Consider the following 16,006-nt stretch of genomic DNA (forward strand, 5'->3'; position numbering starts at 1 on the left):
TGTATTACAGCTCTTCATGGCAGGGGACAATTATGGCGCCTTTGGTTGAGATGTGGTTAAAGTGATCACGCCGGGCCAGCCTCCCTGTGTGTGTTCCAATATGCGACCTTGCGTCCTCCACTTGTGCTTGTGGCCTCGTACCAGGAAGTAATACGTCGTGATGGCATCACTGACAACAGCATTATATTTCAATATCTCGCAAAAGCTCAGTTATAAAGTCATTTTCTCATTTTCTCATTTGCAAACTGGATGGTGAATGAAGAATAGTCCCCCATTAAATTGTTATGGTTAGGCTTAATTGTTTTCTCCACGGAGGCGGGGCATCAGCAAAACGTGAGGGCACCGACACAAGTGGAGGACGCAAGGTTGCATATTGGAATGCACCCCCTGCCTGCCTGTGTTTGAGATCTCTGTGCCAGTCCCAGTGCCTCCAAGAAGTGCAGAGTCATGGCACTGAAAATAAACAAGTGAAGTGGAGTCACTCTGTCTTGTCGACTCATCCAGGTCTGGTTTAGGATTTTCATAAAAAAGTTATTCATAAAACTCATTTTAAAATAAAACTTTACTTTTTTCCATTCCATGTTTTAGCAGCCCACTTTTGTCTTGTTTTTGCTGCACATGCAGTCCAAAGGTCACCTCTTTGTGTGGGACTGACTGCCCAAAGAGTGAACAAATTTATTTCTACACGTTGTTGTTTTAGACGGAGCAGACAGGGGCACCTACACACAGTTTTCTTCCGTACAGTACAGTACCTAATTCATTTGTCCCTCCTCCTGCCCACATGTCTGGGACGCTGGGACATTTTGTCTGTCGGCCAAATCAAAACAAAAGTCTCAGTGTGTGATCAGGGCCGGATTAATAAGGCTCAGGGCCCCTAGGCAACAGATTGTTGTAGGCCCCCCCACCGAAGGCAAATTCCATAACAAAATGACATGGACGGTGTACTAATACCAACCCAAGAGGAATATTATAGGGAATGGAAGAATCAGTGACATATTGTCCTGGTAGGAAAACCAATTCATGCTGTAAATTAAAGGGACACTATGCAGGAAATGGTCAAAAAAGGTACTGCAACTATGCTGCTCATTGAAACTGGGCTGCCTATTGCCAAATTTGATCTTTACATGAAAGTTTACTAAGTAATAAACAGATATTTTCTAGTATGGTCCAAGTACAGTAATTTTAGCAGCTAAAAATGGCTATTTTTGGAAATTCAAAATGGCGGACCATGGAGAAGATTTTTGATGGTGGTGGTGAGTATTCATGAAAAAGGTAACATTAGTGAATGGGCAGCATGATTTTTGGAAATAAACAACTAAAAATCTCACACAGTGTCCCTTTAAAACTCCACCTGACACGGCAGGAAACAGGAAGCACAAAGTTATCAACACCACATCTTGTTACATTTCTCCAATTACATTGAGCTTTCCCCACTTTGGCCAACTCGGGGCCCCTTATAGCAGGTGGGGACCGTAGTCAGCAGCCATATCTAGCCTGTGCATTAAAGGGGTATGCCACTATTTTGGGGCTTAATACAGTTAAAATCATTGGCCAGGGTTTATAAAGGTGGTAAAGTGTCTTATTTTTCATGTAAACCCTTGTCTTGCTTTAACCCTATTCAGACTGGGCTTTTTTGGCATTCCTGGGCCTGGGGGGGGGGCTCTTTTGACCCCCCCCCCCCCCCCCCCCCCCCTCTCATAACTCATGAACGGAATACAGTATGACTACGAAACTTGGGCGAGATGATTTACATATGGACATCTATGAATGACATAATTTTTGTGTAATTATCTATTATTATGACGTCATTATGACATCATTATGTTATTATGTCCAAAATCTCGCCATAATGGATTTTCCAACAAATTTAGGTAATGCACTTAAATTTTAATGATTTTATGCTTCACACCACTTAAATGCTCACGAAGTTGTCTGATGCTAATGGAAATAACAAAAAAAATATGAAAATGTGTGGCGTCATAGATATGGCTAAGTGATTTTTGGTCAGACATACCTGTCAGAAAACCGTTGCCATGGCAACAGGAAAAATGATAACCCTTATCTTTCGGTACCTAACTGTAGCAAACTAAATGTTAGGAAAAGTCACAAAGTTTCGTAGTCATAGCTTAAGTCGTTAAGGGATTATACGACATCAAAGTTGGTGCGGGCACTTTTAGCCCCCCCCCCAGTCTGGATAGGGTTAAGACAAGTTAAAAGAAGGAATATGTCGCTAAGCTAGTGAAAGTCAATGGATCCGCGTAGCATGCTACATTTTTGTAGGGCAGTACACCACATGAGAACCCAGAGCCGTACATTAAGAATTATGAATGCTGTCTTCTGAAAACCCCACAGTACAGTAGCTACACCTACAAGTACACCACAGTAGAACCCAGGGCCCCACAATTATGAATGTTGTGTGTGTGTGTGTGTGTGTGTGTGTGTGTGTGCAGCGGCGTGGATCAGGGGGGGAAAACCCCGACTCATTCTCAGGGCTCAGCCCACCTGGGGGGCCCACGGGGGGCCCCTATGGAAAATGTTCTTCTTATTTTGCTTTTTTAAACATTATTTTTACAATAATGTCAATACATGTTGGTAATTTATGTAATTCAAATGTTCTCTGGAAATACATCTGTTAAATTGGATATCCTAGCCTGCAAATAGGCTACAATATATATCAAACACCCCCATAATCAGTACGCGTTGGTTTAGTCCGCCCTCTCGCGGACTTTTGATTGCACAATATGCGTAATCAACACACTCACTCACTTCATTATAGGCATTAAACGCAGCAGCCGGTTAGCAATGAAAGATGTCTAAAACACCAGGCTTTCACAAAAAGAATAGAAAGGCAAGAGAGACAGGGGAAACCAGATGAAGCAACTGCTGCTGATTTCTTGCAAGAAAGGTGAGCCCAAATGTCAAAATTACCGCCTACAGTAGGCTAACTGGTTATCTCATTCCCATTCCGTGTGGCCTACTGTGATAGCCGGAGTCAGATTAAAAAAAATATAGGCCTAACATTTTTTGGCTATAATTGTGATAGTCTATTGAACCCATATTTGTCTTTGATATATTCATAACAAGTCACAAAACCAACATAGGGTCGATGTTGGTTCAAATATCCAAATAGCAAAGCTAATTTGTAAAATGAATCAAGAAAATGTCACAAACGTGAAGATGCCCCCTGTCACAGCAGATACAAATTGTTCGAACTTGAGAGAAGGTGAGCCTATTTTCGCTAGCCTAATATCCTAATGTTGAGGAAAAGCAGTTTCTCAATCGGGTGCATCACATTTGCAGATTGATTATGTCCTCGTAACGATATTAATCAACGTCACGTTCATCAGTTGCCAATGTCAAGGTGGCGGTGCGAGCTGTCAGTCCTGAACCGTCATTCTGCTTTCATTTTGCGGTCTCAACACTCTCAATAGGAAATCTCTGGTTACTTTCCCTGGCCATCTGACAACGTCCGTTGTAGCTGAAGTGTGGTAAATTAATGACGAGATTTTGACGGGGCACCAGTCTGCGTTTTGAATGCTGCTGACGCCATTCTAATCTGCGCAAAGCGCAATACAAAAGATAGGCAGAGTAGCCTACCTACCTCCGTGCTGAGCAGGTAGTCTGCATTGAGTGCTCATGACAATTACCCTATTTAAGGTAGGCTACTGTGAAATAGTTACTGGCCAATTTAAATCTGAAACTATAGCCTATGCAGTAGCCTAATAAATAATGATGTGACTAGGTTCGGGGTGCCCTGACTTTAAAAGGTTGAGAATAACGGCATCAAATCTAAACAGCGATACTTTTGTTCCAGCCTATTTTAAGCGACATTCCATAGTAAGCTTCTGCCAGTAAATCACAGCTGATTCTCTATTCCTTGCTCTCCCAAAAAACAACTAACGGACAAATGACGTGCGGGTGCGTGCAGCGGGCCAGTGCAAGTGAATGAATGTGTGCGCGAGCGCGTGTGTTTCTGTTCAGTGATGCATATTGAAGAAAGTTCAGTTCTATATCAATGTCTCATGTCTCCTTAGTGCACGAAATATTAGGCTAAATGCATTGTGAAGAGAGATTTACCAGTCTCTCTCCTCCCCCTCACACCATAGTGATGAAGTGATTAAAAGTCATCTCTATGAATATGATAGCAGACTTTCCACAACTGGTGATGTGAAAAATAAGGACATTATGTCTGTGATAGGCTATCATATGATTGAAAATGAGGATGATTCAAGTGAAGGGGAGGAAAGCATAGGCCTAGAGGGGTTTTCTGAGGAAGGCAAGGAGGATGACAATATTAGTCGCGCGTTCGCGCGGCGGGGGGTGGGTGTGGGGGGGTGTGAGTAGGGGGGCCCATGAAAGAAGTTGTTCCTAGGGCCCCAAATTTGGTGCTACGCCCCTGTGTGTGTGTGTGTGTGTGTGTGTGTGTGTGTGTGTGTGTGTGTGTGTGTGTGTGTGTGTGTGTGTGTGTGTGTGTGTGTGTGTGTGCGTGTGCGCGCCGTATGTGTGTGTTGCTGTCCTCTGCCGCCAAGATGCTGCATCACCGTGGGCAGCAGCTGTGTTTGCTCCTCAACTCTAAGTAGTAGGCGGCCGGCTGGGCCTTGTCTAAACAAACAGGGATGCTCACATACGGGAAGTGCAGACAGGGACTATGTTTGTCTTGTTTGCCTGTCTGTCTGTCTGTCTGTCTGGCATAAAATGGCATGTACTTTATGTAGTGCACTCCATGCCAAACCTGTCTGCAGCACTTGTTCCAAGCCTTGCATCGGAAAAGAGTGTGCGGACTCTTTTCATCTTCATACAAGAATGCATCCCATGACTAACACCTTGCAAAGACGCCCTGGTGTCTGTTGGTTTCTCTTCCAAAATGCATGTTGCCACCGGTTGTCCCGGTTTGTAATGGTCTGTCCCGGGAGAAAAAAACATATTTTCCTGTGACACTCAATAAAGGACACCATTGCTTACTAGCAAAGGTGTTGATTGAACGATTGAAATGTCAAGGTTCTCTGTCAGACAGAGGTTGCAACCCAACATGTATGTGACTGAAGATTCTCATTTAACAAGGTTATAAAACAGAGTTTAGTTGAATTTCCTATAACTAAAGCAGAGTTGTCTAAAGTAGAAGTAATCTTGGATGTCATTACAACAGTAGTAGTATAGTCAACAGTTCCAACATGATCTCCCAAAATTCCTTGCTCCTGCACACGGAATTGTTTTCCGTGATGGACACAGACAAGTGTTCTCTCTATAGGCTACTCCCACAGCTCTATGTTTCCACAGTCTTCTGTTTTCTCAGGATTTTTCTAATTTTAAATGTTTTTTCTAAAAAAAAACCAAACATTTCCTACGGACAGGTTAGGGTAAGGGATTATTTTGGTCTGGGCACAGCTAGTTTTCTTTCATTCATTATATGAATTTGATAGCCTAGCAACCAACTGGAAAATGTATTTCTCAAAAATATGTCTTTAATGACAGGTTAAGGTTAGGGAATGTTTTGGTCAGGGCACAACTTAAATTGCTATAGCATTATTTTGTTTAGGATTAGCATTTGGTATATATTTTCTAATGATAGAGTTACACAGTGCTGTGGTAAGAGCCTATAGAAATCACTTCCGTGTGTCCATCACGGAAAACAATTCTGTGTCCAGGAGTACGGAAAACAATTCCGTGTCCAGGAGCACGGAATTTTGGCAAAATCCGTGCTCCTGGACACGGATTTCGTGTCCTTAACATCCGTGTCCAGGAGCACGGAATTTTTGGAGATCAGGCTGACAGTTCAAAGCTCCATGCACAGCTCCTAAGTGCTTGTATACGCAGGAGTGTTCAATACCTCAAAAGAAAGAAGTCTACCGCACACTTTCTTGACTTTATGCTCGTTCTTTAGAGCAAACAACGTGTTTCGCCTCAGTGCGTCATCAGGCACGCTCAGGTATTTACTAGTAGTATGGTATTACATACGGTAGTTGCAGCTAAGTAACATCACACTACTAATGTTGTGATAACGTTAGCAGCAGTAGCCTACTTCTACTTCTGCTTTATACAATTCTGAACATAAAGGGACACTGTGTGAGATTTTTTGTTGTTTATTTCCAAAATTCATGCTGCCCATTCACTAATGTTACCTTTTTCATGAATACTTACCACCAGCATCAAATTCTAAGTATTCATTATGACTGGAAAAATTGCACTTTTCATACATGAAAAGGGGGAACTTCTCCATGGTCCGACATTTTGAATGTCCAAAAATAGCCATTTTTAGCTGCAAAAATGACTGTACTTGGACCATACTAGAAAATATTTGTTTATTACTTAGTAAACTTTCATGTAAAGATCAAATTTGGCAATAGGCAGCCCAGTTTCAATGAGCAGCATAGTTGCAGTACCTTTTTTGACCATTTCCTGCACAGTGTCCCTTTAAGTATATCGACTAGCATAATAATATGTGAGGCAATGCCGAACTAACTATCTAAATGGCTGGCTGACTTTCTGGTCTGTGTGTGTGTGTCTTTACAGAGATGGGTGAGAACCCTATCCAGAACAGTGGATTTGACCCTCTGGTCTGTGTGTGTGTGTGTGTGTGTGTGTGTGTGTGTGTGTGTGTGTGTGTGTGTGTGTGTGTGTGTGTGTGTGTGTGTGTGTGTGTGTGTGTGTGTGTGTGTGTGTGTGTGTGTGTGTGTGTGTGTGTGTGTGTGTGTCTTTATAGAGATGGGTGAGAACCCGCTCCAGAATAGCGGATTTGCACCCGGGGCCTTCAGGGGACTGAAACTTAACTACCTGCGCATCTCTGATGCCAAGCTCACTGGAATCCCCAAAGGTAACTCGCTTTCACTCCTCTCTCACACGTCTAGAAAACAGTTCAGCACAGCTATATGAAATGACTTGCTTATGACTTATAAGCAGCACTTATAATGCCTGACAGTGATGCCATCCTCTATGGCTACTGCATCTATATATGAATGTTCATTAGGGCTGTAACGATACAAGAGATTCTTTAAATATATAGAGATATGCCAATGTAATAGGTTGCTATGGGCACCTAACGTGACCAGGTTCCGGTCTGCCGAAAGGGGCGTGTCATAATACTCCTAGAATGAATAGAACAGTCCTTAGGTCTGCCTAAAGGGGGATCCCCCCCCCCCTTCCCCTTGCAACTGTAGAACCTGAAAACAATGGGCCAATGGAATCTTTCTCTCTCTACTCTCTCTGACGATACACTCAACTCACGATTCGGTTCAATGCAATATCATTAGAGCCCGAATGTTCATCCCTCTTCCTGTTCCTCAGACCTGCCCGACAGCCTCCACGAGCTGCACTTGGACCACAACCAGATCCAGGCCATTGAGATGGGAGAGCTGAGTCGCTACAAGAACCTGATCAGGTGAGACACCCAGTCATTTCTCCCATACGGACAAGATATAAAACTTAATAAAATGATTAATATATGGACTATACCAGGGGTTCCCAACCTTTTCAAACGTGGAGCCCTTTTGAAATGTTCACACATTTTCAGGGCCCATCTCTGCCCCAATATGCAATACAACTCAAATAAATAAGTCGTAGTGCATTACCATAAGCCCTGTGTTATGTCATATTAATACTATGGTAGTGTAATTTTTCTATGACTATTACAGCGTGCCACTGATGGAACTATGGGGCTACACAGCAATTCAGTATATAAACATTGGACATGAAATGTGTATGAGTGCCCATACTATAAAACTAGTCCCTTTACGAAACTTGTACGGGCATGTTAGTTTTATTATGTCTTTTCCATGTGTACTGACAAATCCATACCCAGTGATAGGTACCGGTATACATAGGCCTACCACATTTACCCATTGTATTGGCAACACTGCCATCTACTGTCCATAAATATACAGTGCTGATGGTGACACAGAGTAGCCTTCGTAGTTTCCAGACAATGAGTAAAAATAGCATGTAACTCAGTGGATTTGTCCTTCACCACTTTTCAATTTGCCTAAGTATTCCCAACAGCGGCTCTCGTAAATTCCCCACAAACAAACAGGCATTTGAAACAATGACAACATTTTCAACTGAACGGTCCCACCTTAGAATAAATATCCCTTGCAATGCAATAAACATTTGAGATAAATAGCTGTCTAGTCGCCATGTAATGGCATGGTATTACGTATATTAATGTATATTACTAATGCCAATATCTTCATCTAAAACAGCTGGGAAATGTTCAAATAAGAGGAGCCCGGCCCTACCGTGGCTAATATGGTAGGGCACTCGTCTGCTCTGCGGCCTACCCGGGTTAGATTCCCGGACCCGGTCCTTTGCCGGCCCTTCCCTGTCTCTCTCTCCCAACTCACTTCCTGTCTCTCCTTCACTATCCTGTCTGAGAAAATAACAATAGATAACAATTTAAAGCCCCCCCAAAAATACTCCAAAAAATGTAAAACAAATGAGAGGAGCTCAATTAAACCCATCACATACTAGTGGCCTTAGTGAAACTGCAGTCCTGGAGGTGGTAGCTCAGGTGGTAGAAAGGTTGCAGGTTCGAGCCCCGCTCAACCTGACTCCATCATTGTGTTCTTGAGCAAGATACTTAACCCCAAGTTGCTCCTGGTAGCAGGGTGGTAGCCACCGGTGTGTGAATGTGGGTGTGAATGGGTGAATGTGAGGCAATGTAAAGCGCGTTGAGTGGTCGAAGGAGTGGAAAGGTGCTATATAAATGCAGTCCATTTACCATTCCTTATGGTCCAAGCACATCCTGTAGGTGTGCACAGATAGGTACTAAACCACTGCCCCCTTTGCCCCACTACACAAAAAAAATCCGTTTTTGAAAGGTCTTTTTTGAACGTTTTTCTTGTCACAATGTACTCTGGTCCATGTTTACATGATAATCTACTGTACATGCTTCACGATCAAAAGCATGTGACAATAACGCTCCAACATAATGTATATAGCCTCTCGTTTTTAACCTTGTGAGGCGGCCGGAAGATCCACATGTCCCCAACCCCCTCATCAGTATCTGCCCCCCAAAATGTCACCAGAGATTCTTTAAGTATATAGAGATATGCCAATGTAATAGGTTGCTATGGGCACCTAACATGACCAGGTTCCGGTCTGCCTAAAGGGGCATCTCATAATACTCCTCCACATTCCGGTCTGCCTAGGTCTGCCTAAAGTTGGATCCTCCCCCTTGCAATAATAGAACCCGGAAACAATGGGCCAATGGGCGCCACTGTCCAAGCATGTATGAAAGGGTGATGTAGGGTCACAACTCCTGAGGCCCAGACCTCCTTGGCCTGAGGCATTATTGTTGTGCTGGTATGAAGCCATTCAGACAGCCCACACTACGACTACACACACACATGCAAACACACACACGCACACACACACATGCACACAGACACACACACACACGCACACACACACATGCAACACACACACACGCACGCACACACACACACACACACACACACACACACACACACACACACACACACACACACACACACACACACACACACACACACACACACACACACAAACATACCCAGACAAACACATGCAAACACATACACATGCACACACAACACAGCGTCAGGCATTCCACCTCTGTTTATCTCCTGATGTTCCAGTTAGCTAGCCAGTGGGCAGTCTGCTGCTGAGGCCCCCGCGCCAGAGAGAGTAGAGAGAGAGAGATTCCATTGGCCCATTGTTTCCGGGTTCTATTATTGCAAGGGGCATGGGGGGGAAATCCCCCTTTAGGCAGACCTAGGCAGACCTAAGGACTGTTCTATTCAATGCTAGGAGTATTATGACACGCTCCTTTAGGCAGACCGGAACCTGGTCATGTTAGGTGCCGATAGCAACCTATTACATTGGCATATCTCTATATACTTAAAGAATCTCTGCCCGCGCTGCTTTGGAGCTAGCCCATTTGCTCCCCAACCTTTGTTGGTATGGGACCCCACCCCATTCTGACATCCCAAATTTCCGAGGACCCCATACAAATTTTTTTCACAACAACAATGAAAACATGACTGAGCTACATAAGTTCTAGAGTATTAAACCTATTATAGATATTAGACAGTCTAAGACTATAAATGGTATTTCAAAGAGAATATTGAATGATTACATATGTTATACTACTTGTAATTACAAAGTAGTAATGTTTATCAATATGCTTTTTTCACACACTTTCAGACATTGCAGTCGACCCAATTTGAATTCCAGGCGACCCCAAAAGGGGTCCCGACCCCAGTTTAGAAAAACACTAGCCCCTCAAGGCTTGACTCTGGCAGTCATGGGTAAGCGGTTAGGGATCAGACTTGCATCCCAGAGGTTGCCGGTTCGACTCCCGACCCGCCAGGTTGGTGGGGGGAGTAATCAACCAGTGCTCTCCCCCATCCTCCTCCATGACTGAGGTACCCTGAGCATGGTACTGTCCCACCGCACTGCTCCCCATGGGGCGCCACTGAGGGCTGCCCCCTTGCACGGGTGAGGCATAAATGCAATTTCGTTGTGTGCAGTGTGCAGTGTTCACTTGTGTGCTGTGGAGTGCTGTTTCACAATGACAGTGGGAGTTGGAGTTTCCCAATGGGCTTTCACATTCACTTTCACCTGCCAACCGCCCAAATGCTGGTAAAACTTGGCTGTGGCTGGTAACAATTTCAGTGTCACTGGCCAATTTGGCAGGTAGCTTATTCAATGGTATGACGTAAAAATGGTGTATATTATTACACTTATTATTACACTTTGCCCCTTGTGTATCAATTCTTTGTATTTAAGTTTAAGAAAAAGCTCAGTTTCTATTTGTTTGTTTTATTTCCATGTACAAACCCATGCACTCATCTACTTTCTTTAAGCACCTCATCTTCTGAGGTTAGATGTACAGTGTCAGGATGAAAAAAAAAATGGGACTAGTAGAATAGCTGGATGGCTAATGACTCGAGAAAACCACTAGCCACAGTGGCCGCCTGGCAAGCGCAAACGTTAATGTCAAGCCCTGTAGCCCCTATTGTGCTGCTCGCCCCTATTGTGTTTCTCCACTGCCATGGGTACATGACCCTAATCTATGCTCTCTCCCCCCTCTCCCCTTTGTTCTCTCTCTCTCTCCCTCTCTCTCCCTCTCTCTCTCTGTCTCTCTCTCTCTCTCTCTCTCTCTCTCTCTCTCACACACACACACACACACACACACACCCTCTCTCTCTCTGTCTCTCTCTCACACCCCCCCCCTCTCTCTCTCACTCTCTCTCTCTCGCTCTCTCTCCGTCTATGTTGTCGGTTTTGTTTTGTTGTTTGTCTTCCCCCACTTGCTTGCGGTTGCCAGATTGGGCCTGGGCTACAACAAAATCCGCATGGTTGAGAACGGCAGCCTGTCCTTCTTGCCACGCCTGCGGGAGCTGCACCTGGACAACAACATCCTGACGCGGGTGCCCAAGGGGCTGCCTGACATGAAGTACCTGCAGGTCAGTTTTAGGGACAAAAGATGGAAACTAGCCTCATGACTACAATCTTGTTTATTTTTTTTCTTAATGCTAGCAATATATGCTGTCCCTTTGTTAAATAAATAAACTTAAAAAAAAATCTTATATATATATATAGAAGACTATATTTATATAGAATATGTTTATTTAGAATAGGAGGCTATATTGATATAGAATATACTGTATGTATTTACAATAGAATGCTATTGTTGTGTTACGTGCGTATGAAGGAAGAGGCGTAATGTACCAAATATAAAACTTTACTTAAAGTAATTGCTGAATATTAGACAGGGTACGGTAAAGCAGGAGCAAGTAGGTCCGTAACCGGTATCTGTAGTGTAGAGTCTTCTTCTGAGGTTCAATGTCACTGAACAGTCCTTTTGGTGCCGCGTCTTCCACCTAGTGTCACTTGAGGACACAACAGCTATATTTTGCTATTTTGTCTCATGGTTGTTCGTTTTCTGCTCTCTCTCTCTCTCTATCTCTGCTTACATACAAACACACATGTGCATGTATGCACGCGCGCGCGCACACACACACGCACACGTTCACGCACACACACACACACACACACACACACACACACACACACACACAAACACAACAAACTTTTCATTCTTTAAACCCCACGACACATCTCATTTCGCAGGTGGTCTACCTGCATGAGAACCGCATCAGCGCGGTAGACATCGATGACTTCTGCCCGCGCCGCTTCGCCACCAAGAGGACCTTCTACAACGGCATCAGCCTGTTTGGAAACCCCGTCAACTACTGGGAGGTGCAGCCCGCCACCTTCCGCTGCGTCCACGACCGCCTGGCCATACAGTTTGGCAACTACAGGAAGTAGAGGAGAGAGAGGAGAGAAGAGAGACCTGTCCTGTGCGCACAGCCAGGAGACAGGGGAGGGAGGAGGGAGGAGGCAGGGGAGGGAGGAAGGGGAAGGGGAGCGGAGCGGAGCGGAGGTGGAGCCAGGAGGAGGGGCCCATATGAAAACGACATACATGAAATTTGCCAAGTGAAATGGGGCTGTACAAGTCTGGGTGGCATTTTCTCGAAACCACAGTTGCTAATTTTGTTAGCTACGTTGTTGTTTGCAATACAATTTCCCATTGGCAACTACACAAGTTGCTAACAGGCTAACGACTACGCTTTTGAGAAATGCATCCCTGTATGTGGCTGTAGAAGTGGATCATTTGGGTTGAGCTTTTGTAGGTGTAAAGAGCATGTGTGCTTTAGTAAGCAAAATAAGGAACGGGCTACTTTCATACATATACAGTACATATGCCATAGGCCTATACAACTTGTCAAAACCAAATCTAATATTAAGTTTCATGTATTTATTTTTCATATGGGGGAGAGCGAAGTCTGATGGGGCAGGTCAAGGGCGGAGGATTGAGGAGGGAGAGGTGGAAGGGGAAAGAGAGAGAGAGGAAGGAAGGAAGGAGGAGGTTGTGGAGCTCAGTGATTGGATGGAAACATTTTAGAATGTCCTCAGAGATGACGAGAGGAGAAGAAGAAATACAAACACAGAGCCATGGAGTACAAAGAGTCGTGCGTCAAACATCGTGGTTAAGTCACGCTCAAGCACGAGAATGTGTTCAGGATGTGAAAAGACATGCCTTATTTTTTTTTGTTTTTTTACTATTTTTTTCCAGTTAAGGTGTCATAAGGTCATTTTCAGAGTTAGAAGTTGAAAACCGGATACCTTATAGTCATTTCTAAAAACAGTTCTAGTGTCAAATTCTTATCATCCATAATGTTTATTTTATTTTATGAATCATTATACATGGTATTGTTTTATGGACGTTGTATGGTTTTCTTGTAATTACTATTATTATAATAGATGGTTATAAATATTAATTAAATTGTGTGGTGGCGTTCTTGCCAGATGATATAGACTTGAATGCCTGAAAAAAAAGATGTTTCATAAGGTGCTCTTCATCACTTATTGTTTGTTTTTGTTTTTTTATCTTTTATTTGTATGCCTGTTTTTTTATTTTTTTTATTTCAAAGTTACTTTTCTTCTACATTTGCCTGGCTTCGGGGGCGTTGATTGTTTTCCATTGGGAGTTGCTTGGCTCACATTCAGCTCCGGCTGTCTGTGCTGTGCCTTTTTAAAATAGCTTGTTCTACCGTATCCCAATGAAATGTGTCTACCACACCTGCGTACCCAGATGTGGCATCACTATACGCCCCCAACAGGGGACCAGTGGGCTGATTTGATGGATAAAAATGGAATGAAAGGACTTTAGCGGATCAATTTTTGCACAATTTTGTCACTCAAAACTAAAAAAAGAAAAACGTACACACGGTTGGAATGTTTTTTGTATTGTTATTTGGGAAGTGTGACTTTCTTGACTCTTGGGGACCAGTGTTGCCTTTTCACACACAATGCCTTTTTCCTGTAATTCTTCTTACTTAAGTGCTGCATGTGAGAATAAAAAGCAAAAAAAACCTTTAAAGCTTCTCTTCAGGAGCGGAGGTATGGGATACGATCTTGGTTTTGAAGCTGTGATGAATAAAATGTGTTGAGAATTAAACCCTTTGACTTCGCACATTGAGAAATACATCAAAGGATCAGCAGTTAATAAGGTCAGGCCTCCCACAAGATAAGTTCATTTTTTTTGTCCTAGTTAATTGTCAGTTTTTATGAAAGACATGGACCACTTCTGATGTGGAACTCTAGAGCTACCTCAGTGTCGAACTGATATGTGGTTTTAATATCAAAGTTAAACATCTTAAAGTAGCAGTGGAATTATATCCAGCTTAGCATACTTAATATGATGGAATCCATCTGTGCACGCACCACTGGAGTGATATGCTGCAATGTGTATGTCGCGTGGAGGCGGGGCTTAACGCTCGGAGCCGTTCCCATAGCATCACTTTTTGGGGGGGAACACAAATTACATCTTTTATGTCAAGTGTGAATGCCTGAACTGAACATATTCCTAAACGTTTTTGTACGCGTGTTCGAAGATGTAGCTGTAGAATTTGAAAACACGAGGTCGCCTGAAATCGATTAAAACATGTTTCGACACACCGTGTGCGCTCTCCTTTAATTTTCTGCCAGTCTGTTGTCAATCCGTCCATTAAAGGGTGCCCCTCCGGACGCGTCATCTGTATTTGCCCCTCTGCATGTCTGCGAGCGGACACCACCATCACAACATCGGCTTAGCAGAGCGATGTATCGTTTCGCCAGCAATGGCTTCTCCGAGGCACCTGCGGTGAAGAGGATGCTGTCTCCCGGTCTCTTCGCGCGCTCTCAGTAGAGGCTGACCGCCTCCATCGCGTGACATTGGGGACTCTTGGGTGGATAACGCGTATTTACAGAAATCGGTCGAATGTATATCAGAGAGAGGGAGGCCTTTCTGGTTTACTCCGAAGCCTGGGACTTGATTCGGACCACCGCAGACAGACGCACGGGTGAGTCGCCTCTCGAGAGTGATACAGCAACCTCATGCAGCTCGTTTTCAGGCTACTAGCCCCATGCAATGCCATGCCATATTGTGGAACATATTATTGCCAATCACACATGTTTTACCAGTCACTGTGTGGTAGTGTAGACTGGCCATAATAATAATAATAATAATAATAATAATAATAATAATATGACAGTATATAGCCTAGATGTTGTATTAGAAACTTAATTAAATTAATATCAGCCCAAAATATTGGCCGAAAGTTGACCGCTTGCATAACCTTAACAAACTGTTAAAGTTTTTGCATGCGCACAAAGCATCCTCCTTTCCTAACTCACGTGGGGTGATAAATGTCGCTGTGGAATGCTGATAGCAGCAATCGCACAATGTCATCCCCAGCGCTTGGCCGCTGTCCACCGGCACACAGTGCAGAATCACACAGGCAGGCAGATGCACCCAGCAGACTTTCAAGGTCATTTGTTTTTGTCGAGAACTTCGAGAAACGTTGGTGGCTGGCGTGCATCTCTAGTCCAGAATCAACAGCATTTATTTGGGGCAGCGAAAGTGCTGCATGTAATTCCAAATAGCTCTCCGCCGTCATGTGCCAAGGCAGGCAATGCCATCAGATGACTGTGAATGTCAGTCGCAAACAAACCGCTTTAATTGGACCTCTGGAAGCAACACAATGGAGAGTGTTCTCCACACACAGAGAAAAGCGAGAGAGAGAGAGAGAGAGAGAAGGCACACACACATACACACAGTAAGTGGAGGCACGTGCATGATTCCCACATAGGAACCCACACACACACACACACACGTACATACGTACACACACACACACACGCTCACAAACACACACACACTCACACACACACACACACAGTGAGTGAAGGCACATGCATTCCCACATGGGAACGCGCACACGCACACGCACACACACACACACACTCACACACACACACACACACACACACACACACACACACACACACACACACACACACACACACACACAGGCATGACCCACCCCACAGTGTTAACCTGCCATTGTGTGCCTCTGGGTTTTATTCACTTCACAGAGTGTCTGCTGCTGTATTGTGACGGCCAGAGGGAGCACAATGGGCATTT

At 44.0% G+C, this 16,006-nt stretch overlaps 1 protein-coding gene across 1 annotated transcript in view; it reads left to right on the forward strand.

Moving 5' to 3' along the window:
* The window catches only part of bgnb (biglycan b), a 68,697-nt gene extending 54,201 nt beyond the window's left edge, over window positions 1-14,496 (forward strand). Inside the window, exons 5-8 of the mRNA XM_063207975.1 lie at window positions 6,701-6,811; window positions 7,282-7,375; window positions 11,303-11,441; window positions 12,109-14,496. Of these exons, the coding sequence (XP_063064045.1) occupies window positions 6,701-6,811; window positions 7,282-7,375; window positions 11,303-11,441; window positions 12,109-12,306 (542 nt within the window). The 3' untranslated portion in view covers window positions 12,307-14,496. The remainder of the gene's footprint in view (window positions 1-6,700; window positions 6,812-7,281; window positions 7,376-11,302; window positions 11,442-12,108) is intronic.
* Window positions 14,497-16,006: the final 1,510 nt, after the last annotated feature.

This window comes from Engraulis encrasicolus, chromosome 10 (genome assembly GCF_034702125.1).
Source record: "Engraulis encrasicolus isolate BLACKSEA-1 chromosome 10, IST_EnEncr_1.0, whole genome shotgun sequence".
NCBI lineage: Eukaryota > Metazoa > Chordata > Actinopteri > Clupeiformes > Engraulidae > Engraulis > Engraulis encrasicolus.